Source organism: Amphiprion ocellaris, chromosome 11, assembly GCF_022539595.1.
Source record: "Amphiprion ocellaris isolate individual 3 ecotype Okinawa chromosome 11, ASM2253959v1, whole genome shotgun sequence".
Lineage (NCBI taxonomy): Eukaryota > Metazoa > Chordata > Actinopteri > Pomacentridae > Amphiprion > Amphiprion ocellaris.
This window is the reverse complement of record NC_072776.1, coordinates 36,040,716-36,065,708: the sequence shown is the minus strand read 5'-3', so window position 1 is coordinate 36,065,708 and position 24,993 is coordinate 36,040,716. Positions and strand designations below refer to the sequence as shown.

General features: G+C 41.2%; 2 protein-coding genes across 3 annotated transcripts; both read left to right on the top strand.

The window, feature by feature from the left end:
• The first annotated feature begins 347 nt into the window (after positions 1-347).
• ska3 (spindle and kinetochore associated complex subunit 3) lies at positions 348-11,142 on the top strand. Of its 2 annotated transcripts, none has more exons than XM_023268716.3 (11): positions 348-661; positions 3,132-3,193; positions 4,312-4,465; positions 4,548-4,965; positions 5,043-5,104; positions 5,813-6,009; positions 7,425-7,616; positions 8,093-8,266; positions 8,367-8,443; positions 8,810-8,937; positions 10,569-11,142. In XM_023268716.3, the coding sequence occupies exons 1-11, from the start codon at positions 547-549 to the stop codon at positions 10,724-10,726; spliced, it is 1,737 nt and encodes a 578-aa protein (XP_023124484.1). In that variant the 5' UTR covers positions 348-546; the 3' UTR covers positions 10,727-11,142. The 2 variants fall into 2 exon arrangements, with proteins under 2 accessions (XP_023124484.1, XP_054871418.1); XM_055015443.1 differs by lacking the exon at positions 348-661 and adding an exon at positions 1,952-2,325.
• Positions 11,143-11,884: 742 nt separating this feature from the next.
• On the top strand, positions 11,885-24,803 carry LOC111567533 (uncharacterized). Its single transcript, XM_023268715.3, has 2 exons — positions 11,885-12,138; positions 19,238-24,803. Exons 1-2 carry the CDS (start codon positions 11,961-11,963, stop codon positions 20,545-20,547), a joined length of 1,488 nt encoding a protein of 495 aa, XP_023124483.1. The 5' UTR covers positions 11,885-11,960; the 3' UTR covers positions 20,548-24,803.
• Positions 24,804-24,993: the final 190 nt, after the last annotated feature.

The following is a 24,993-nucleotide window of genomic DNA, read 5'->3' as shown; positions in this document are numbered from 1 at the left end:
ATTTATTCAAACATGTAAACTGTTTGATACTATCTATCTATCTATCTATCTATCTGTCTGTCTGTCCGTCCCTCCGTCCGTCCGTCCGTCCGTCCGTCCGTCCGTCCGTCCATCCATCATCTATCTATCTATCTATCTATCTATCTATCTGTCTATCTGTCTATCTGTCTATCTGTCTATCTGTCTATCTGCCTATCTATCTGTCTATCTGTCTATCTGTCTATCTGTCTATCTATCTATCCACCTACCTTCTAAACTGCCCAGTCACCGCTGTGAACTCCGGGGGCACCACTGACACGATTTAACCGCTGCAGGACTACAATCCACGAAGAAGAAACGCTTCCGCTCAAAGCCGGAAGTGGCGCCAAAATCCAAAAGTTGTTATTCTTTTCCGCTGGAAGACAGAAGGACTAACGGACTATCTCCTCCACAGGAACCGGTCTGAACTAGTTAGTTTAGTATTTTATTTCCGCTGAAGGACAGAAGGACTAACTATCTCCTCGTCGGGAACCGGTCCGTACCAGTTTGTCCAGTTTGAGCTCTAAAATGGATCCGACGTCGCGGTTCTTCTCCAGACTGAGGAAGCTGGCGGTGACTCTGGGGTCCGAGACATCCAGACTCCAACAGGCGTTTGAAAACCGTAAAAACGAGCCAGACAGCGGTGAGTGAGACACACCTGCAGGGCCGTGCAGAGACCTGTGGAGGGGCTCAAAGTTAAAGGGGGCACATGGAGCATGAATTTGAAACTCCATACAGAAACATACCTGACAATATAACTGGCTGAATTGTAGCAACCCATGTTCAGGAAGAATGTCACATGGAGTCACAACGTACCAGATCATTGTTCACACTTCATATCTTTGTTAGGGGACAGTCTGTGTTTGACCTGATGGGGTTCATTAACAGCTTTTCTGTTGAGGGGGTTGGTGAGGATGATGATGATGACATCGCTGGAGGTGTGATGTATTGATCTGAGAGTGTAGACACTAAAAAGAGCACGGGAGAGACAGTAGCTGATTAAACAAATGTTCTGTGATCATGACAAGATGCAAAGATAACTAACACTGAAAATGTCTGACTGTGCCCTGCCATCCTACTGATTGTTTGTAGGAAACTCAGGCTGACTGAACTAAACAGAACTAGTTGCTGATTCGTAAACTAAAATGGGAACATTAATGGGGGACCAGAATAAAGGAGGGGTGGAGTTACAGCTGATATCCACAAAGCCATAATTCAGGCTGTGCATTAATTGAGGACATAGGAAGATAATATATATTAAGTTGAATTTACATCACCATTAGACACTGGACTGTTTAACTGTGGTTACTCTTCCTGGAGTCCTTGCTTTTAAATTTCATACCTTTTCCAGACATAAACTGTACAGCCACGGATTTGCTCCATGGTGCTGATTCATAATATGCCCTTTATTATTCGTAGTGCTAATAATAAAGTAGAAAAACCTAGTAAACCACTCAGAGAGCGCAGTACTCCTCCAAGGCTGTTCAGTTGACGTATCATTTCCGACGGATGAAATCTTTAATAAAAATGACCTTGTGCTAAGCACAAGCATATGTTATGCATGTGCATGTTACGTATGGATAACGAATTGTGTGTAAATTACTCTTATAAAAGTCTGTTGATCAGTTCATCACTTTTGACAAGGCTTTGTTGTCCTATTGTTAAAATAACCGTTCCCTCCATTCTTTTATTTTGAAGGCGTATTTTTAATGTTACAGGCTTTTACTTTGTCACCATTCCAGCGGCAGAGCAAGTGTTTATAATAATAATAATAATGGATTAGATTTAGACACTCAAAGCGCTTCACAATGAATCCATTATTCATTCACTCACACATTCTCACTCAGCGGTGGTAAACTACATTTGTAGCCACAGCTGCCCTGGGGCAGACTGACGGAAGCGTGGCTGACAATCTGCGCCTACGGCCCCCTCCGACCACCACCAACATTCACACGCATTCATACTCCAGTGTGAGTAGCAGCACTGGAGGCCAGGTGGGTAAAGTGTCTTGCCCAAGGACACAACAGCACATGACTAGGACAGAGAGGGAATCGAAACGCCGACCTTTCGATCATTGGACGACCCGCTCTACCACCTGAGCCACAGCCGGCCATTATCTAAGAAACGGTTTCTTGACATAATGAAGACGCTGCCGAAAAGTATGAAAAGTCCCGTAAAGATGAAAGACAACGGTTCCACGCTGTTGCTGTCTAGCAAAGGATGTTGTGTCTGAACTTAGAAGCTCCTAGCTGGGATGGAGACAAGCTCTGATGGTGTTTCCTGAAGAAAGGAGTGAAGGACAGAAAGGTGAATTTGTGTTCAAAATAAGGCTGACGGCTGAACTTAACGTTTTCTGGCTGGGGTTTGCTACATACGTGACCTAAATATGTAGTATATGTATTTATACTACAATAGTCCAAAATTATGTGAAAATGCATGTACATAGTTTCAGTGAAATAACATAACCTCTGCCTCATTGCCTCTAGAAACAGGAAACACACTGCAACTCACTGACGCAACCTGTTTTAAACAACAAAGGACGTGAATCTGTCTAGTCAGGAGTGACTCGGGATGTTATCGATGGAGAAACTTCATCACTGGGTTAGAGGTGTTTGATAAGTAGTGTACGTAGAAACTCTGGAACTCCAGTCAGTCAGAACTGAACAAGAACCTTGGAAGAAGGTGAAATATCTTCATGAACCTTCAAAAGAAGTCCAGTTGGTTTCTACTGAAGCTCTTGTAGGTTCTTGAAGATGTTCCACCTCTCCTCCAAGAGACTGAACTTCTCTGGTAGGTTCTTCAAGATGTTTTCATCTTCATTTATTTCTTTGACTGAAGCTGCAAAGTCCAAAAGTATTTCTACTCATTGAACTTGTTTTAAAGCTTCACCGCTGATCACTGAGGAAAGAGTATAAATACTTCTGTACATCATATTTGAAGTAAAAACAATGAAAAAATATCTGTCATTAATGTTTTCATCATTTAGCCTGATGAAATGTTTAGGTCTAATAAAGATTCCCTGAGGATCCATCTGTGGTTCTGCTATGAATCATTTTGGACGCAAAGATCTGAACTCCGTCATGTTTGTTGATCTGAACTCCTTCTTCTTCCAGAAACCACAGCGAAGGCGATGAGAACGTACCACGAGCTGAACTTCAACGTGGGGAGCCTGAAGGTGCAGTATCTGCTGATTAATGAGATGTTTTAAAGAAGCAGCACCGTTAAAAATTTATTGATCACGTCCCACTCATAACAGACTGCAGTGTTCAGGGATTTGAAGTTATTTAATCATCTGGTTCCTAACAGAGATGGAATCAACTCTCAGAACCATGTAGAAGTCCTATAAAATGTACTTCAAGTATCTGAGTAAAAATATTCTCGGTATTGTTGCTGATATTATTGTTCTTCATGGATCATTCCAGAACTGGAGAACGTTTTACATCCAATAATCCATGTAGAAAATCCTAAAACATGCAGTAGTTGCGTAAATGTTCTTTAGATTAGATTCTTTAGATTGTTCATTGTGGTTTTGTAGTATTTTGTCTTGTTTTTGTTGTTTTTTTTGTCTAACTTGTCATTTTGTGTTTCCTTTTTGTCTTGCTTGTGTTTTTGTCTTTTTTTGTCGTTTTGTGTTTGTTTTAATCTTTGTTTTGTTTCTTGCTTTTGTGCGGGGTTTTTTGTCGCTTTGTAGCTTTTTTGACTATTTTTTTTGTTTTGTTTCGTGTTTGTCTGTTGTTTTGTGTCTCATTTTGTAATATTTTGTTGTTTTGTGTCATGTTTTTGTCACTGTTTCTTGTTTTTGTCATTTTGTGTTTCCTTTTTATCTCGCTTCTGTGTTTTGTCTTTGTTATTTTGTGTCTGATTTTTGTAATATTTTGTCTTGTTTTTGTTGTTTTTAGTCTTGTTTTTTGTCTTTTTTTTTTTTTTTTTTTTTAAGTAAAATCCTCTGGTTCAGTTCCAGATGACTAAATGTTGTGTTCCTTTGTCGACACTGTGATCTGGAAGTTGTGATGTGGAAATGATAAACTGAAGCTGAATGTTGATGAAACTGAGTTTATTTTTCTTCATAAATGTCAGGATGTTCATGATGTTTAGTAAAAAGATAATTCCTTAAATGTGAACATTTCTGCGCTAAAACAAAGGAACCATTAGGAGTTGTGGTTATTTCTAGATTATTCTGCTGTAGTTTTACTGGTTTTACTGGAGATTAGATTGGACTGGATGTGGAACCTGAACTAAGATGAGTTGGACTCTTCTGGTCTAGATGTTTGAATCTGCTCTGGTCTCCTCCAGGTTCAGATCCAGGAGCAGCTGGTCCAGCAGAAAGCTTGCGAGAATGAGGTGGACAGCTTCATCCAGGCCTGTAGAATGATGGAGCAGAAGGTCAGCAGAGACGTCCAGACCCTGAAGGCTCACTGGGAGGAATATGGCTATCAGGCTCCAACCAGTAAGGACTGGTCACAGCTCACTGGTCCTTCCTGTGTAGATGTGATCTGAAGGTGTCTATGATTGTGGTTTCTCTTCTACAGAAGCTCAGGAGGCCGAGGATGAATGTCCTGAAGAAGATGGGGTTGAGTCAGCAGAGAGAGAAGCAGGAGGCCAGGAGGAGGATGGAGAGAACCTCAGCTCATCTCCTCCAGCAGCACCGACCTTCAGCGACGTGATGAGAACCCCTCAGCTGTCTGACTTCGGTCTGTCTGAGATGCAGCTGAAGAGAAATCTGGCTGGAGCTGAGTGGTGCTCTGAGGTTCCTCCGATGCCTGAGATGAACCTCCCTCACCCAGCGCTCTCCACGCCAGCTCCACCTCTGCTGCCTTTAACTCCAAAACGAGCTCTCCGGATGGAAGACGAGGAGCTCCAGACACCTCAGATGCACGACTTCGGCATCTCAGAGGACAACGACTTCACTACGAAGCTGCTCCAGAAGAACGCTAAGGAGCCCCAGAGGTGGAATTCACAGCTGCTGCATGTAAACATCTCTGACCTGCATGGACCTCTCACTGTTTCTGTTTGTTCTCCAACAGACCAGCGCAGGACCAACCTGGACCACCAGAGGACTCGGTGTTGGACCGTTTCCAGACCAGAGGTATGAAACCATCAGAGCTCTTCTGTCTAGAACAACCTGGAACCAGATATTTCCTCCTGTTGAAGCATAAAAAAAGCCAGGAGGTTTTCTGTTCTTCTGTTTTTCTTCAGCCACGTCATGAAGGACCTGGTTTCTGCTCCTCTGAGGACTTTATTCTAAACACCAGGGGATCTTCTAGTGCCAGAAACTCCAACACAAAGTCCACTCACCAATGTTCTCTGAGCAGAACGACACAAAAACAAACAAAAGAACAGATTATTTATTTTACAACCAACACTGATCTCCATCCAGATGTTTTATTCTGTATTTTAACATCTGTCCTCTCTGTGAACTTACTGAACGTCTGTTGGCTGATTGTTGGTGTCTTAGTTCTTGACAGTCTTGACTGAGCACAGAAGTAGTTTGGGCTGATTGATGTTTAGAATGAAGTGGTTTTATGGAGTTCAGCTCAGGTTCTCCTTCCAGCAGAAGACGTCAGCTGGAGCTGGGAAGTTCATGGCTTCGATAAGTCATTTATTTTTGGCTTCTTTTTATTTCAGATTTCTGTCAGGCCCTCCAGGTGGTTCCAGGTTCAGGTTTAAAGTGACTAAAAACCAGAATGATTAAAATGTCTCCTCAGACTTATCCTGCAGATGTTAAACTCCTGATAAATGTCAGGAACACGTCGCTCCTCAAACACTGAACCTGACTTTGTTCTTTGATCTTCAGCTGAAATCCTGGCATCTCCAGAGCTACCAGTTCTCTGCACTCCAGGACTGAAGATCAGAAAGACCAACGGTCGGAGCTCCTCACCTGAACCAGACTCAGAAGAACCAGAATCCCCCCCTGGACCCAACCTACCCAGCACCCCCCAGGTCCCGGCCTTCCAAACCCCATATATGACCCGACTGGTCAGCACCAAGGAGGTATGGAGAGGAGCCAGAGGAACCTTCATGTAGAGATGAAGTTCTGCTTCCAGACAGAAACTCAGATAAGAGATTTTATTTATTTAGTTATTCACACCACCATTTAAAGGTCTGGAGTCACTTATTTTTGAAAGAAAAGCAATTTTTCTTCAATGAAGATCACATTAAATGAATGATAAATCCAGTGCAGACATTGTTAATGTGGTAAATGACTATTGTAGCTGGAAACAGCTGGTTTTTAATGGAATATCTCCATAGGGCTACAGAGGGGTATATATATCTATATGTGCTATCAGTCAAAAGTCTGTACACACGTTCTCATTCAGTGCTTTTTATTTATTTGTATTATTTTCTACGTTGTAGATTAAAACTGAATATTAACACTTCTTTTATTTACAACATAATTCCATCTGTATTCTTTTATAGTTTTGATGTCAAAGCAAAGTTTTACTCAACAAGGAATCAACCTGCAGAGAACCCACTCTGAACGAGTGACTGATAAAGAAACAGCTTTTATACAGAAACAAGTTACAGTGGTGTTACCAGTTTATTATCAGTTTATTACAGTTTATTACCTGTTTATTGTCATTTTATTACATTTATTATCACTTTATTACGTTTATTATCAGTTTATTACCAGTTTATTAGCAGTTTATTACCCGTTTATTATCAGTTTATTATCAGTTTATTATTAACCAACTTGTATTTTCATGGTCAAAGTTAATCATACATGGGGTTATATGAGTTCAGTCACACAGTTCTACAGTAGTTTGAAATAATAAAGAGCATTTAATCAGAGCATTATGATAATTTATAACAAATGTATAAAATAATGAAGTAAAACCACTGAGTGAGAAGGTGTGTCCAGACTGTTGACTGGTCGTGTACGTTTGATTCATTTTTAAAATGGGACAGTTCATATTAATGAACATTTTCACGTAAATACTGAGATTGTGCTATTAGCAGGTTAAAAAATTAAAAAATTACAATTAGCATAAAACCAGAATTGAACAAAGACACAAACAACAACACATCGTGCACACAAACCAACAAAAGCTGGAGGACAAAGGCAGCTACCAGTCAGTAATTAAAGAACATTTACACATGATTCTACTGCAGATATCTATCAGTATTAGATATTGTTCTACTACACTAACCCCTCTGTCTCTATTGCACATATTCCTGTCTTCATTACACTCAGAATTAAACTACACGTGTCCCTTTAACTCTACTACACATGATTGTACTGGACAAAGCCCACATCTACACATTTAAACTAATCAGTCCTCCAGAAGAAGCTCCTTCACCAGACAATCAGATCATCCGAGTTCTGATGGTAGTCCTGGTTCTCCAGCAGCTCTGAGATGTTTAGTAGATGAGGTCATATGAGGTCGTTTGTCTTCTTCTGGTTCCAGAGTTTCTGGCAGCCGGAGCCGATCAGCATCCAGACTGAAGAAGAACTTCCAGCTTCTCCTCCTAAAGGAGCTCCAGGCTCCAAACGCTGCTGGGAAAACGAGGTTCTGGAGGTTTGGGCGATGGGTTTGGGAGACGAGCGGATGCCGGAGATGCCAAACCTGGAGTCAGTCCTGGGGAACTCTTTACAGAGGGTGAGGAAGGAGGGAGGTTTATCAGCAGCTTCCAGGATTTAAATCCTCCAGAAACCCGTTGGACCGAGGTTCTGGTTTCTAGACGGGGTTTACCTTTAATGGATCATCTGTTTTTATACTCCTCAGTTTGAAACTACCTCAAATTAAACTCAGAATTACTCTAATGGTGACTTTGGACCTTCACAGTAAAATATTTAGATAAAAATAGAACATGACAGCATAATCTTTAAAGGATCAGAAATAAATGTTTTTAATTTTTGTTGATCAGAAAAATCCACTGAAATAAAACGATGGAAGAAAAACAAAAACAATCAGAACTTTTAATTAAAAGTTTTTAAATCTGCAGTTTTTATTCCACAGAGCCAGAAAGAACCAGGATGTTCCTGTGTCTGTCTGACTCCTGCACTGTGACTAGATTAATAAAAAGTAAAGATTAGAACATTTAAAGGTCCAACTTTGCACCTGTTTACCTGCAGAGGAACCCTAAAGTCCTGAAGCTCAGTGACCAGGAGAAGCTGGTCGGTGATCTGGAGCTGGATGGAGCCACTCAGGAGTTCAGTCTGGGGACGCCTTGGATCAGAAGCAGCTACCAGGAACCCGGGACGCCGGAGAAGCCCGACCTGAGCTCAGTGACCCAGGACATCTGTAAGGTCAGGTTCTGGAGCTTCAAACCTCTCAGGAATCTCCACTTTGATCCAGTTTGACATTTTATCCGTGAAATGTGAAGTTGTACCTCCTGTTCTGCTGCAGCTGGTGTCTCAGGCTCAGCTGAAGAAAACCATCACAACTGTGGAGCCACAAGTCAGAGCAGAAAAACTCAGAAGCAGGTAAACAGACTGAAATCTAACCAGAGACAGAATCTTCTTCATGTCTCTGTCGGTTATTGGATGTTCCTCAGGAAGCTGCAGACCAGAATAGATAGAATAGAATAACTGAGGTAAATTCAGTTGCTCCAGCAGAAAGTGTCCAGTTCCCACCATAAATACAGGTAAATAAACAAAAATATAAACAAAAAAAGTACACAGTTTCAGATTATAGAAGCAGAAACAGCAGCTCAGATCTGCTGAACGTCTGAAAGGATTCTTAATGTCTTATTAGTGTCTGCAGTGTGTTTCTCCATCTGTCTCTTCCTGCTGCTGTTTCTTCCTGGTAGAATCCTCTAGTTTTCTGACTCTAACCTGAATCTTCTTCAGATCTGAGGGTCTGTCTGTGGTGTCAGACGGAGAGTTCCAGAGTTTACCCAACTACCTGAGGCATGTGACGCTACACAACCTGAACCAGGCTGTCCACAACATCAACGCCTTCACAGAGCAGCGTCCAGGTCAGGAGCTTCATAGGAGACCTTTCCTCACTCATCACACAGAGACCTGATCACAAACACAAGTTTACAATGATGGAAGCAGTTTAATCTCACCCAGACATAAATAATAGATGTTAGAAAACTTCCTGTTCACTCTCAGTTAACACTCACGTTTCCAGTCTTTAATCTACGGATCATTCCAGAACTGGAGAACATTTGGGCTTCTCAATGTTTGAAAAATATTTCTGCTCCATATTGATCAATAATAGGTACTGATTGATCAGCTTCTTCTTCCATGTTTTCTGTGCTGTTTGCTAACTCTACTCTAATCCATGCTAATGTGATCTTTTTCTCAGCAGTAGAAGCTAGATATTTAGCTGCTGTTACTGCTGACCAAGAGGACAAACTGACTGATGGAAAACAGTCCAAAGAATTAGTCTGATCCTGATAATAGGAGCTGGAGGGAGACGTTCAGTCAAGAAAGATGGAAAATAGAAGAGAAGACATAGCTTTGCTCTACCTATTCTGTAGGAACACCTGATGGAAACGACAAAAACAAGACACAAAATAACAGAAACGTGATCTACAGGTTCTGCTAACATGTTGTGGGAAATGTTCCATGTATAATAATCATTATTTAAAATATTATGTTGATTAAAAAATGTTCCCACAACCACAGAGACATGAATGAAAAAATAAAACCAGAAAAAGTAGATTTAAATTAGATTCTGTTTTATTAGAGGTTCAGTTTGGTCATCAGGGGAACAAGAGAAAAATGGCATTTTAGGGGAACTCCAGACTTATTTGGTATTTTAAAAATATTTTAAACATTCTTTTCTCCTAGTTTTTATAGATCTGGTCTCAGGACAAGAACATTTACACACTACTGCATGTTTTAGGGTTTTATGCATGGATTATTGGATGTAAACAATGTAAAACTCCAGTTCTGGAACGACTCTTTTCTTTCACGTCTTCATTGGAGATAAAAACATTTTCAGCACAATCAGCTTCTGTAGTTAATTTCTGATTGATTAAATGTTCTTTCTGCAGATTCTACAACTACTATGTTTAAGGAACCAGAATAAGACAATAGAATGTTCCTCCTCATTTCATGTTCTGATCATTTAAACATGAATCCAGCTCAGCTCCCTGAGTGGATCATTTAAATTAGGTCTCAATGAATGGAGCCAATAAGCTTCATGTGTTTGAGATAGAGACGGTTCTATTCCGTCATGTGAAGTCTTTATAGACGGTTCTATTCCGTCATGTGAAGTCTTTATAGACGGTTCTATTCCGTCATGTGAAGTCTTTATAGACGGTTCTATTCCGTCATGTGAAGTCTTTATAGACGGTTCTGTTCCGTCATGTGAAGTCTTTATAGACGGTTCTGTTCCGTCATGTGAAGTCTTTATAGATGGTTCTATTCTGTCATGTGAAGTCTTTAAAGACGGTTCTGTTCCGTCATGTGAAGTCTTTATAGACGGTTCTGTTCCGTCATGTGAAGTCTTTATAGATGGTTCTATTCTGTCATGTGAAGTCTTTATAGACGGTTCTGTTCCGTCATGTGAAGTCTTTATAGACGGTTCTATTCCGTCATGTGAAGTCTTTAAAGTCATCTGCTGTCTGTCTCTGTGCTGTGGCGCCCCCTGCAGGAGGAACCTCAGAGTTTCAGATGGATCAGCTGAAGAGGATCATCAGTGTTGGAACCTTGGCTCCTGTTTACGTCCTCTGTCTGACGGAGTTGAAGAGGCTGAAGCATGTTGGAGGAGTCAAAGAAAACTCTGTGTACAAACTGATTAATAAACACTGATCAATAGACACTGATCAATAAAAACTGATCAATAGACACTGATCATTAAACACTGATCAATAAACACCGATCAACAGCTCCCATCTCATCAGGAGAACCTTGGTGTTGGTTCGTCTGTCAGGTCCTGCAACAGAACCTGGTCCATCCACTGCCACTGCTTCCACCAGAGCAGCAGGTCTGGAGGTTCTACATGTGTTTGTAATTAGACTGTAAATAGTTCTGGGCTTTGTTATATAAACTGTAAAATAAAACACCATATTTCTGTATAGAGGCCAGTTTTAGACACGAAGAAAGATTTCACCTCAGAAATGACACAACTATGAACTCACAAAGGAATCAGATTTCCAGCACCAGTTCTCTGTGGTCCCAAATCTGTCACATAAAGGAATAAAGACACACTTTGGTCTCATGATGAACATTTTATCATTTTATTGGAACTTGTCTTTAATTATTATTTTATCAGCATCACATTCAGCACAGAGATCTGATTGTTGTGAGTTATTTATTTGGACTTTTATTGTTTTATGAACTTTTTCTTCTGGACTATTTAAAGGCTCGGTGATGCTGATTTACTGTTAGAATGATGTAACAGATGATCTAACTCTTCAGATTATCTCTCCTTAGATACTAATTTTACTTGAAAATAGAGCAAGTATGAGGTTAAAATCTGCAGATTTCTGTAGAATTGACGAATATCCGGTGATTACTGCAGAAACACGACAGTTCAGACTGATACGAACCATTTCTGATTTACTGTCAGCAGCTAAAGGATGTTTTACTTCCAGTGACAGAGTTTTAGTTGTGGATTAAATCTAAATGAGTTCACCTGCTGATTAATGTGGAGCTAACCGGTTAGCAGCTAGCTAATCGTTAGCCTCTAGCTAACCGGTTAGCCTCTAGCTAAGCGGTTAGCAGCTAGCATCTCCTCTTTACTTTTTTTAATGTTTTTAATTTCAAATCATTAAACGACACAAGTTTGGATTAGTTTTGAATCTCCGCCGTATTTATATAATATATCTATATCGTTTTTATAATTCGTGTAATTTCAGATCGTTAGTGTTTCGGTAGCCTGAGTTGGGTCGCGTGTCGATGACGCCACAGTGTGACGGTCCAATCAGAGGCGCGGACCGAGTCGACGGTTGGTGACGCAGCTGCTGTTTTTTGTCCTGTTCTGCTTCGCCGCCATTTTGGGAGTCAAGCAGCCGCAGACAAGGAGGATCCACGCGGCTCCACCATGGTCCACACCTGCGTGGTGTCCGGCTGCAGGAACAGGAGGACTCCGGGGACCAGCCTGTCCTTCTACCGCTTCCCCCGGGACCCTGACAGGAAGCAGCGCTGGATCAATGCCGTGAACCGGGAGGGCTGGATCCCTAACGACGGCAGCCGGCTGTGTAGTACTCACTTCATCTCAGGTAATACTGTAGTACTACTGCAATATTACTGTAGTACTCACTTCATTTCAGGTAGTACTGTAGTACTACTGCAGTATTACTGTAGTACTCACTTCATCTCAGATAATACTGCAGTATTACTGTAGTGCTCACTTCATCTCAGATAATACTGCAGTACTACTGCAATATTACTGTAGTACTCACTTCATCTCAGGTAATACTGCAGTACTACTGTCGGACTCACTTCATCTCAGGTAATACTGCAGTACTACTGTAGTACTTCATCTCAGGTAATACTGTAGTACTCACTTCATCTCAGATAATACTGCAGTACTACTGTCGGACTCACTTCATCTCAGGTAATACTGCAGTACTACTGTAGTACTTCATCTCCGGTAATACTGTAGTACTACTGCAGTATTACTGTAGTACTCACTTCATCTCACATAATACTGTAGTACTACTGTAGTACTCACTTCATCTCAGGTAATACTGCAGTACTACTGTAGTACTCATTTCATCTCAGGTAATACTGCAGTACTGCTGTAGTACTTCTTCTCAGGTAATACTGTAGTACTCACTTCATCTCAGGTAATACTGTAGTACTACTGCAGTATTACTGTAGTACTCACTTCATCTCAGGTAATACTGTAGTACTACTGCAGTATTACTGTAGTACTCACTTCATCTCAGGTAACACTGTAGTACTACTGCAGTACTACTGTAGTACTCACTTCATCTCAGGTAATACTGCAGTACTACTGTAGTACTTCGTCTCAGATAATACTGTAGTACTTACTTCATCTCAGGTAATACTGCAGTACTACTGTAGTACTTCATCTCAGGTAATACTGTAATACTACTGTAGTACTCACTTCGTCTCAGGTAATACTGCAGTACTACTGTAGTACTCAATTCATCTCAGGTAATACTGCAGTATTACTGTAGTACTACTGGAGTACTCACTTTATCTCAGGTAATACTGCAGTACTACTGCAGTACTTCATCTCAGGTAGTACTGTAGTACTACTGCAGTATTACTGTATTACTCACTTCATCTCAGATAATACTGTAGTACTACTGCAATATTACTGTAGTACTCACTTCATCTCAGGTAATACTGTAGTACTACTGCAATATTACTGTAGTACTCACTTCATCTCAGGTAGTACTGTAGTACTACTGCAGTATTACTGTAGTACTCACTTCATCTCAGATAATACTGTAGTACTACTGCAATATTACTGTAGTACTCACTTCATCTCAGATAATACTGCAGTGCTACTGTCGGACTCACTTCATCTCAGATAATACTGCAGTACTACTGTAGTACTTCATCTCAGGTAATACTGTAGTACTCACTTCATCTCAGATAATACTGCAGTATTACTGTAGTGCTCACTTCATCTCAGATAATACTGCAGTACTACTGCAACATTACTGTAGTACTCACTTCATCTCAGGTAATACTGCAGTACTACTGTCGGACTCACTTCATCTCAGGTAATACTGCAGTACTACTGTAGTACTTCATCTCAGGTAATACTGTAGTACTCACTTCATCTCAGGTAATACTGTAGTACTACTGCAGTATTACTGTAGTACTCACTTCATCTCAGATAATACTGCAGTACTACTGTCAGACTCACTTCATCTCAGGTAATACTGCAGTACTACTGTAGTACTTCATCTCAGGTAATACTGCAGTACTACTGCAGTATTACTGTAGTACTCACTTCATCTCATCACTTCATCAGGTAATACTGCAGTACTACTGTAGTACTTCATCTCAGGTAATACTGTAATACTACTGTAGTACTCACTTCATCTCAGGTAATACTGCAGTACTACTGTAGTACTACTGGAGTACTCACTTTATCTCAGGTAATACTGCAGTACTACTGTAGTACTTCATCTCAGGTAATACTGTAGTACTACTGTAGTACTACTGTAGTACTCACGTCAGCTCAGGTAATACTGCAGTACTACTGTAGTACTTCATCTCAGGTAATACTGCAGTACTGTAGTACTACAGTAATACTCACTTCATCTCAGGTAATACTGCAGTACTGTAGTACTACAGTAATACTCACTTCATCTCAGGTAATACTGCAGTACTACTGTAGTCCTTCATCTCAAGTAATACTGCAGTACTGTAGTACTACAGTAGTACTCACTTCATCTTAGGTAACACTGCAGTACTACTGTAGTACTCACTTCATCTGAGGTAATACTGCAGTACTACTGTAGTACTCACTTCATCTGAGGTCATACTGCAGTACTACTGTAGTACTTCATCTCAGGTAATACTGTAGTACTACTGTAGTACTCACTTCATCTCAGGTAATAATGCAGTAATACTGTAGTACTCATTTCATCTCAGGTAATACTGTAGTAGTACAGTAGTACTCACTTCATCTCAGATCTTACTGCAGTATTACTGTAGTACTTCATCTCAGGTAATACTGCAGTACTATTGTAGTACTACTGTAGTACTCACTTCATCTCAGGTAATACCGCGGTACTACTGTAGTACTCACTTCATCTCAGGTAATACTGCAGTACTACTGCAGTACTACTGTAGTACTCACTTCATCTCAGGTAATACTGCAGTACTACTGCAGTACTACTGTAGTACTCACTTCATCTCAGGTAATACCGCGGTACTACTGTAGTACTCACTTCATCTCAGGTAATACTGCAGTACTACTGTAGTACTCACTTCATCTCAGGTAATACCGCGGTACTACTGTAGTACTCACTTCATCTCAGGTAATATTGCAGTACTACTGTAGTACTTCATCTCAGATAATACTGTAGTACTACTGTAGTACTCACTTCATCTCAGGTAATACTGTAGTACTACTGTAGTACTACTGTAGTACTCACTTCATCTCTGGTAATACTGCAGTAGTACTGTAGTACTTCATCTCAGGTAATACTGCAGTACTACTTCAGTACTACAGTAGTACTTCATCTCAGGTAATACTGCAGTACTACTTCAGTACTACAGTAATACTCACTTCGTCTCAGGTAGTACTTCATCTCAGGTTATACTCCAGTACTACTGTAGTACTACAGTAGTACTCACTTCATCTCATGTAATATTGCAGTACTACTGTAGTACTTCATCTCAGGTAATACTGCAGTACTACTGTAGTACTTCATCTCAAGTAATGCTGCAGTACTACTGCAGTACTACTGTAGTACTCACTTCATCTGAGGTCATACTGCAGTACTACTGTAGTACTTCATCTCAGGTAATACTGTAGTACTACTGTAGTACTCACTTCATCTCAGGTAATAATGCAGTAATACTGTAGTACTCATTTCATCTCAGGTAATACTGTAGTAGTACAGTAGTACTCACTTCATCTCAGGTCTTACTGCAGTATTACTGTAGTACTTCATCTCAGGTAATACTGCAGTACTATTGTAGTACTACTGTAGTACTCACTTCATCTCAGGTAATACCGCGGTACTACTGTAGTACTCACTTCATCTCAGGTAATACTGCAGTACTACTGCAGTACTACTGTAGTACTCACTTCATCTCAGGTAATACTGCAGTACTACTGCAGTACTACTGTAGTACTCACTTCATCTCAGGTAATACCGCGGTACTACTGTAGTACTCACTTCATCTCAGGTAATACTGCAGTACTACTGTAGTACTCACTTCATCTCAGGTAATACCGCGGTACTACTGTAGTACTCACTTCATCTCAGGTAATACTGCAGTACTACTGGAGTACTTCATCTCAGATAATACTGTAGTACTACTGTAGTACTCACTTCATCTCAGGTAATACTGTAGTACTACTGTAGTACTACTGTAGTACTCACTTCATCTCTGGTAATACTGCAGTAGTACTGTAGTACTTCATCTCAGGTAATACTGCAGTACTACTTCAGTACTACAGTAGTACTTCATCTCAGGTAATACTGCAGTACTACTTCAGTACTACAGTAATACTCACTTCGTCTCAGGTAGTACTTCATCTCAGGTAATACTGCAGTACTACTGTAGTACTTCATCTCAAGTAATGCTGCAGTACTACTGTAGTACTACTGTAATACTCACTTCATCTCAGGTAATACTGCAGTACTACTGTAGTCCTTCATCTCAAGTAATACTGCAGTACTTTAGTACTACAGTAGTACCCACTTCATCTCAGGTAACACTGCAGTACTACTGTAGTACTCACTTCATCTGAGGTAATACTGTAGTACTACTGTAGTACTCACTTCATCTCAGGTAATACTGTAGTAATACTGTAGTACTCATTTCATCTCAGGTAATACTGTAGTAGTACAGTAGTACTCACTTCATCTCAGGTCTTACTGCAGTATTACTGTAGTACTTCATCTCAGGTAATACTGCAGTACTATTGTAGTACTACTGTAGTACTCACTTCATCTCAGGTAATACCGCGGTACTACTGTAGTACTCACTTCATCTCAGGTAATACTGCAGTACTACTGTAGTGCTCACTTCATCTCAGGTAATACTGCAGTACTACTGCAGCACTACTGTAGTACTCACTTCATCTCAGGTAATACCGCGGTACTACTGTAGTACTCACTTCATCTCAGGTAATACTGCTGTACTACTGCAGTACTACTGTAGTACTCACTTCATCTCAGGTAATACCGCGGTACTACTGTAGTACTCACTTCATCTCAGGTAATACTGCAGTACTACTGTAGTACTTCATCTCAGATAATACTGTAGTACTACTGTAGTACTCACTTCATCTCAGGTAATACTGTAGTACTACTATAGTACTCACTTCATCTCTGGTAATACTGCAGTACTACTGTATTACTAACTTTATTTCAGGTAATACTGCAGTACTACTGTGGTACTACTGTAGTACTCACTTCATCTCTGGTAATACTGCAGTACTACTGTAGTACTTCATCTCAGGTAATACTGCAGTACTACTGTAGTACTTCATCTCAGGTAATACTGCAGTACTACTGGAGTACTTCATCTCAGATAATACTGTAGTACTACTGTAGTACTCACTTCATCTCAGGTAATACTGTAGTACTACTGTAGTACTACTGTAGTACTCACTTCATCTCTGGTAATACTGCAGTAGTACTGTAGTACTTCATCTCAGGTAATACTGCAGTACTACTTCAGTACTACAGTAGTACTTCATCTCAGGTAATACTGCAGTACTACTTCAGTACTACAGTAATACTCACTTCGTCTCAGGTAGTACTTCATCTCAGGTTATACTCCAGTACTACTGTAGTACTACAGTAGTACTCACTTCATCTCATGTAATATTGCAGTACTACTGTAGTACTTCATCTCAGGTAATACTGCAGTACTACTGTAGTACTTCATCTCAAGTAATGCTGCAGTACTACTGTAGTACTACTGTAATACTCACTTCATCTCAGGTAATACTGCAGTACTACTGTAGTCCTTCATCTCAAGTAATACTGCAGTACTTTAGTACTACAGTAGTACCCACTTCATCTCAGGTAACACTGCAGTACTACTGTAGTACTCACTTCATCTGAGGTAATACTGTAGTACTACTGTAGTACTCACTTCATCTCAGGTAATACTGCAGTAATACTGTAGTACTCATTTCATCTCAGGTAATACTGTAGTAGTACAGTAGTACTCACTTCATCTCAGGTCTTACTGCAGTATTACTGTAGTACTTCATCTCAGGTAATACTGCAGTACTATTGTAGTACTACTGTAGTACTCACTTCATCTCAGGTAATACCGCGGTACTACTGTAGTACTCACTTCATCTCAGGTAATACTGCAGTACTACTGTAGTACTCACTTCATCTCAGGTAATACTGCAGTACTACTGCAGCACTACTGTAGTACTCACTTCATCTCAGGTAATACCGCGGTACTACTGTAGTACTCACTTCATCTCAGGTAATACTGCTGTACTACTGCAGTACTACTGTAGTACTCACTTCATCTCAGGTAATACCGCGGTACTACTGTAGTACTCACTTCATCTCAGGTAATACTGCAGTACTACTGTAGTACTTCATCTCAGATAATACTGTAGTACTACTGTAGTACTCACTTCATCTCAGGTAATACTGTAGTACTACTATAGTACTCACTTCATCTCTGGTAATACTGCAGTACTACTGTATTACTAACTTTATTTCAGGTAATACTGCAGTACTACTGTGGTACTACTGTAGTACTCACTTCATCTCTGGTAATACTGCAGTACTACTGTAGTACTTCATCTCAGGTAATACTGCAGTACTACTGTAGTACTTCATCTCAGGTAATACTGCAGTACTACTTCAATACTACAGTAGTACTCACTTCGTCTCAGGTAGTACTTCATCTCAGGTTATACTCCAGTACTACTGTAGTACTACAGTAGTACTCACTTCATCTCAGGTAACACTGTAATACTACTGTAGTACTCACTTCATCTCAGGTAATACTGCAGTAGTACTGTCAACATGAAGTACTTATTTACTACCTCATTGTTTATTAATATCCTGTTTACTGTTAGTTTGTAGTTTTTCTCTTAATTTATTCACTCTTTGAATTTCAGTTGACATATTTCAGATATTATTTTCAGTGTTGGTAGAATAACAAACAGTTTCTGTTGAGTTTTACTGAAAGTATTGATCAGATTCTAGAGATTTCCTGAACCAACATCTGGAAGAACTGCAGCAGTTCTGATTTAATCTGATCCCGTTTACTGCAGATTATTAATCCCAGCGTTAATGTTGGTTTATTAGTTAACATTCAGAGAGCAGCTGGTTCCATCTGGGTGGAGATCATAAAATACTCTGAGAATTTATGTTTGAGACGCTGATGATGGACTTTAACTATTTCTGTGTTGTCCTTTTTTTATTTCTGAAGTCCAAAAATATTTCTACTCATTGAACTTGTTTTAAAGCTTCTATGTTCCTCCAGATGTTCCTGGTAGGTTCTAGCATGTTCTAGAGCGTTCTGGTCCACTGTGAAGGTAGAACCGCTGATGTTCTGCTTCTCTGGTCCATTACTGGCCCTGACTGAAAGCAAAGTTTCCAGGAGGAATTATCTGAAGTAGGCAGTCATTGGAATGATCTTCTCGTGTTCTTCTCTTTGCTCATGCAGGTAAACAGGTGAAGAACCCACGTTCTCCAGATTATGTTCCTTCTGTGTTCACCGCTGCTCCATCGTCTCCAGAGATGAAGGAACCGGGTGCCTTAGAGATCCTGGACAAGCAGGAGGCTCGAGTGGAGGCTGCCAACGCCTTGTTGTTCCTGCAGGGTCAGGGAAGGTCTGCAGAGGAGCAGGAGGAGCTTCCTGAGGAGCAGGAGGTCACTGTGGAGGAAAGTGTTTCCTCCACAGTCAGCACTGATGAAGATGAAGATGATGATGAATCTGTGAGTGACAGTAAGAGAGAAAAGTTTGCTCAGACGTCTGATCCTCCGGTGAACTTTGAGGACATCCTGAAAGCCCTGAAGAAGGAGAACCAGGCGCTGAGGGAGTCTGTGGACAGGATGTCTCTGTCTGAGAACTCTTTGAGGAATGATGCAGAGAAGGTGAAGTTCTACACCGGGTTACCAAACTACTTTGTGCTGGAGACGGTCATGTGGCTGCTGGCTCCTCACATGGACGTCGTGAAGAACGTGAAGCTCTCTAAGTTCCAGCAGCTGCTGCTGACGCTGATGCGTCTCCGTCTGGACCTTCGGAACCAGGACCTGGCCTACCGCTTCGGTGTGAAGGTCGGCACGGTGACCAGGACGGTGCACCGGATGGTCCACATCATGTCCTCCACTCTGGTGCCCACGGCCGTCTTCTGGCCCTCCAGAGCTGAGCTCCGGAAGAACCTCCCGGCGGCGCTGCGGTCGTCCCACCCCGACTGTGCCGTCATCGTAGACTGCTTCACAGTGCCCTTCGAGGAGCCGGTCTCCCGGGGCAACCAGCAGCAGTGGGCGCTGCGGGGCCGCAGCCAGCTCAAGTACCTGATCGGCGTGGCTCCGCAGGGCGTGGTCACCTTCGTCTCCAGAGGAGTGGTGGGGAACGTGAGCGATAAGAGCCTGGCGGAGGGCTGCGGGCTGCTCTGCAAGCTGCTGCCTGGAGACGTGGTCCTGGCCGGCAGAGATCTGGACATCAGGGACTCGGTCGCTGCTCGAGGAGCTTCCTTCAGAACCACTTCCTGCAGAACTGCCGACCGACAGACGGAGATGATGGTCGGGTCTGACTTGCCGGCCAATGTCTCCTCTGAGGCCAGCATCCAGAGACATGTGGAGAAGGTGATCTCCATGGTGAAGAAGCGCTACACCATGCTGACCGGCCCGGTGGAGAGTCCCTTCACCTCGGCCTCAGAGCGGACCTCCAACCTCTGCACCTTTGACAAGATCGTCCAGGTCGCCTGTGCCTTAAACAACCTGTGCATCTCTGCTGCTCCACTGGAGTGATTCCTCCTGAAGATCTCTTTACTGCTCTCCATGTTCTCCATGGTCTTCATGCTCTCCATGTTCTCAATGTTCTTCATGTTCTTCATGTTCTCCATGTTCTCCTCTTCACTACTTTATACTTGATGTCATGAAGTTATGCAATCCAGCTGGAGACGAAAGGAAAGAGTTTGATTCTGTTGTATTTAATCTTTGAATGAAGAGAACATTAATCTGAGGTGAAAATGCTGGTGTTGTGTTTGTGGTTCTTCTAAACTTGGAGGTTTAAACTTAGTGATGTTTACTTCCTGAAACCCTCAACTAGACCAAGGTGAACCTGAGAACGTGATCCAGCTGCTGGTCCTATTAACTCCAGGTCTTACTAATCCCCAGAGAAGCTCATTGAGATGTTTGAATATTTTGTGAAAACTGAAAGAATCTGGATCAGACTGACTCCAGAAACATCTCAAGCTGCTGATCTTCTGATTTTAGAACCAAAGTCTTTTCTGATGAGTTAGAAACGAGGATTGTTCTGAGTTTATTAATATTTTCCTGTCAGCTGATCGTCCGAACATCTCCACTGTCATGTGACTAACCACTGGTGCAGAGGGAGTTTCCTTCCTGAAGGGGGCGTGACCAACAGATGAGCTGAAGAATTAAACCCTTTCTGAGAAGACTTTAATCTGTCAACATGAGATCTTTAGCTGTAGTTTTCACTGATATAACTTCTGTTTGGTGTAAACCAGGTTTGATGACCACCTCAGATGGAGCAGGTTGACTTTCAGGAACAACGTTCACTTTCTGCATTCATGGTTGGTGGTTTTAGATTTAGAATGAATCCTGAATGGATCTTCTCCTTGAAGACATCGTCTTCAGGGCTTCTCTCAGAATAGAAGAACGTTCTGCAGAAACCAAACTGGACCTGAAGGTTCCAACTAAACAGTGATGTCAGTGTTTAGCTTCACACTTTTCAAACTGTCCCAGCATTCAGTGGAGATGTTTGAACCTTCTGCCTGAACACTCAGATGTTCTCTGCTGGTGAAGAATGAAGATGTGTTTTTGTTCCATGAATAAATTAATTTCCTTCACATTGCTGCTGAAGTTTGGGTCCCAGTGGATCTAAACGTTCTGTAAACAGATTGTTTTTGTTCTGATGTACATTTGCTGTGTGGTGGATTCATTCTTATGAATCCTTGGAGCTTCAGTAGAAACCATCTGGACTTCTCTTGAAGGTTCTTGAAACATCTCACCTTCATCCAAGAAGCATGCTCAGTTCTAACTGACTAATGGGGAGTTCCAGAGTTTATAGTCCCTCCAGCTAACATGGCTGATGGTCCGTTCACAACCAGGACTCACTTGTTTGCAGGTGTAGATGCTGAGAAACCAGGAGGTCCAACAGCAATCATGGTGGAGCTGCCAGTTTACACAACAAAGGATGTGAATCTGTCCAGTCAGGAGTGATGCGGTGTAAGCGGTCTCATCTTCAAGGAAATGTGAAAACATCTTCCTGAACCTTCAAGAGAAGTCCAGTTGGTTTCTACTGAAGCTCTTGTAGGTTCATGAAGACGTTTCACCTCTCCTCCAAGAGGCTGGACTTCTCTGGTAGGTTCTTGATGATGTTTTGAAGAACTTACTAGAGAAGTCCAGTTGGTTTCTACTGAGGCTTTATAGGTTTTTTGAAGACGTTTCACTTCTCCTCCAAGAGACTGGACTTCCCTGGTAGGTTCTTGAAGACGTTTCATGTTCTTGAGGAGGTGAAGCATCTTCAAGAACATACAAGAGCTTCAGTAGAAACCAACTGGACTTCTCTGGCAGGTTCTTGAAAACGTTTTCACCACCACATCTTGGATGAGAGGTGAAAACGTCTTCAAGAACCTACTAGAGAAGCCCAGTTGGTTTCTACTGAAGCTCCTATGATCAGCATGACAGGATGTTGTTCTCCTGGTTCTGTTCAGTTTGTTCTGACAATGTTCCTCTTAGAACCTTTTATTAAAGTCCCTCTGAAGCTGCTTTCAGTAGTTTGTGGAATGAATCTTGAAATCATGGATCAGGTTCTGATGGACGTTGATCTGCTTCTGCTCCAGTCGGTAGAACTTTGAGACGCTTGTTGTTACTTCAGATCTTCACCTGGTTCAGTAACGAGCTCATGAGTTTTAAGGTTCTGCAAACATTAAAGTCTGAATTCATCTGAAGCTGCTCAGTTCAGTCTAAATGGAACGTTCCTTCACCTGTTCTACCTTCACTGGTGGGTTTGTTCACGTTTAGTCCAGAGATCTATACCAGGAAATATTCACATTAAACAATCTGAAAACAGAATTTAGACTCAGACTGACTGATCATGAAGCTGTTTTTTTTGCTCAGAAACATTAAAATGTGATGAAGGTTTTTAAGCAATGTTTCAGGTTTGATTTGTTGCAGCTTTTAGATGTTTAGAGGATTAAAAGATGTTCACATCAAACTGAATAAATGTTGATGAATCTGAAACAAACTCAGTTTCTGCTTTAGTTTCTGCTAAAGTCAGTGGATGGATTTTAAAAAACAGCAGAAAGGATTTAAAGGAGAGATTTGATCTCAGGTTCTAGTCTGTTTATGTTGTTTATTTAGGTTGTGTACTGTAGTTATTGTGAATATCGGCTCTCTGATTGGCTGTCTGCTCGGCTCTCTGATTGGCTGCCTCTGGTATTTAGGGCGGGGCTTTGTGTGATTTCTGATATTTTTAGGCTCCGCCCGAAATACCTGCGGTCAGAGAGGAGAGAACCAGAGCTCTCACTCTATCGCTTTTTCCAGGCACCAAGTAGAGAGCAGCTGGTGGAGGACGGATATTAATCACAGATTAATCAATAATCCTTTCATTATTAGTAATTAAGGAGACAGACACCTGATTCATATTTGCAGTTGAAAGGAAATTCATGGTTTATACCTGAAATGTGCAACCAATCAGACAGTGGTGGTTGGCGCCAGAGAGCAGAGACGTTTTAAACTAAAGAAAAACTTTATTAATAATCAGAAAAATTATGATTATTGGATCAGGTAAACTATTTATAGACAAAACATGGATCAGATGCTTCCTCGGTTTGTTCAGATTATTATTATTGTTATTAATATTATTCAGAACTCTTCTATTAAATCTTTGTCGGTTTTCAGTCATTTTGAGTTTAATGATTTTAGATGAAGTAAAAATAAGATTGATTCTGATCAAATTAAAGGCTTATATTTAGATAAACTGAATTTAAAATCTATTTTCTGATATTTTCTGTTAGTTTTAATTCCTGCTGTGTTTTGAGCTTTAAACGTTAATCACAGTTTTCATTCTGATGTTTTTAAAGTCACGATCAGAATCACTTTAGTCCAATATTTTACTCTTTTACTTTTTTCTTTTACTTTTCTCAACATCAACGGTGCGGCTGTGGAGAGGGTGAGCAGCACCAAGTTCCTGGGTGTGTACGTCTCAGAAAATCTCTCCTGGACCAGAAACACAACATCACTGGTCAGGAAGGCACAACAACGTCTCTACTTCCTGTGTAAGCTGAGAAGAGCCAGTGCCCCGCCCCCATCATGTCCACCTTCTATAGAGGCACCATAGAGAGCATCCTGTCCAGCAGCATCACAGCGTGGTACGACTCCTGCACCTCCTCCTGCTGCAGGACCCTCCAGCGCATCGTCAAAGCAGCAGAAAGGATTGTGGGTGTCTCTCTCCCCTCCCTCCAGGACATCTACAGCACCCGCCTCACTCCCAAAGCACTAAGCATTGCAGGAGACCCCACACACCCGTCCCACAACCTGTTCAGCCTGCTGCCATCAGGGAGGAGACCGAAGAGTCTGAGGACCAGGACCAGCCGACTGAGCAACAGCTTCATCCACCAGGCTGTCAGGAAGCTGAACTCTCTCCCCTCTCTGCCCTCTCTACCACCCCCTTCCCCCACATACACAAACTCTGGTCAATAACCTCTGACCTGCACTGTAATAGTACATTCAACCATCAAGCATATTTGCACTTCTTGGACTGTTACTTATTTGCACTGTTCTGAGTATTCTGCACTAAAATCCGTCACTTTATCTCATAGTCATGTTTACATTTCACTCAGTTCTGCTTTTCTTAGTTCTTAGTTGTTGCTCGGCTCTAATTTTGCTTCCTTTGTTCTTTTTTGTCCTTTAATATCTTATTTTCTAAGTGTTTATTTAATGTCTACTGTTGCACGAAGAGAGAGTAACGAAATTTTGATTATTGGTATGTCATGTACATATTGAAGAATTGACAATAAAACTGATTTTGACTTTGACTTGACTTTAAAATATATTTTAAAATTAGTTTCTTACAAGTGACGTATTTTCATTTAATTTTTTGAGTTCTATTCAGTTTCCTGTTTGTTGGAAGCTAATTATTTGTGATTTGACTTCAGATAATCATTGTTTTATAGTTATTACTGCGTCTGTTTCCCTATAAGCTTCTAAAGGCTGTAATTATTGCAG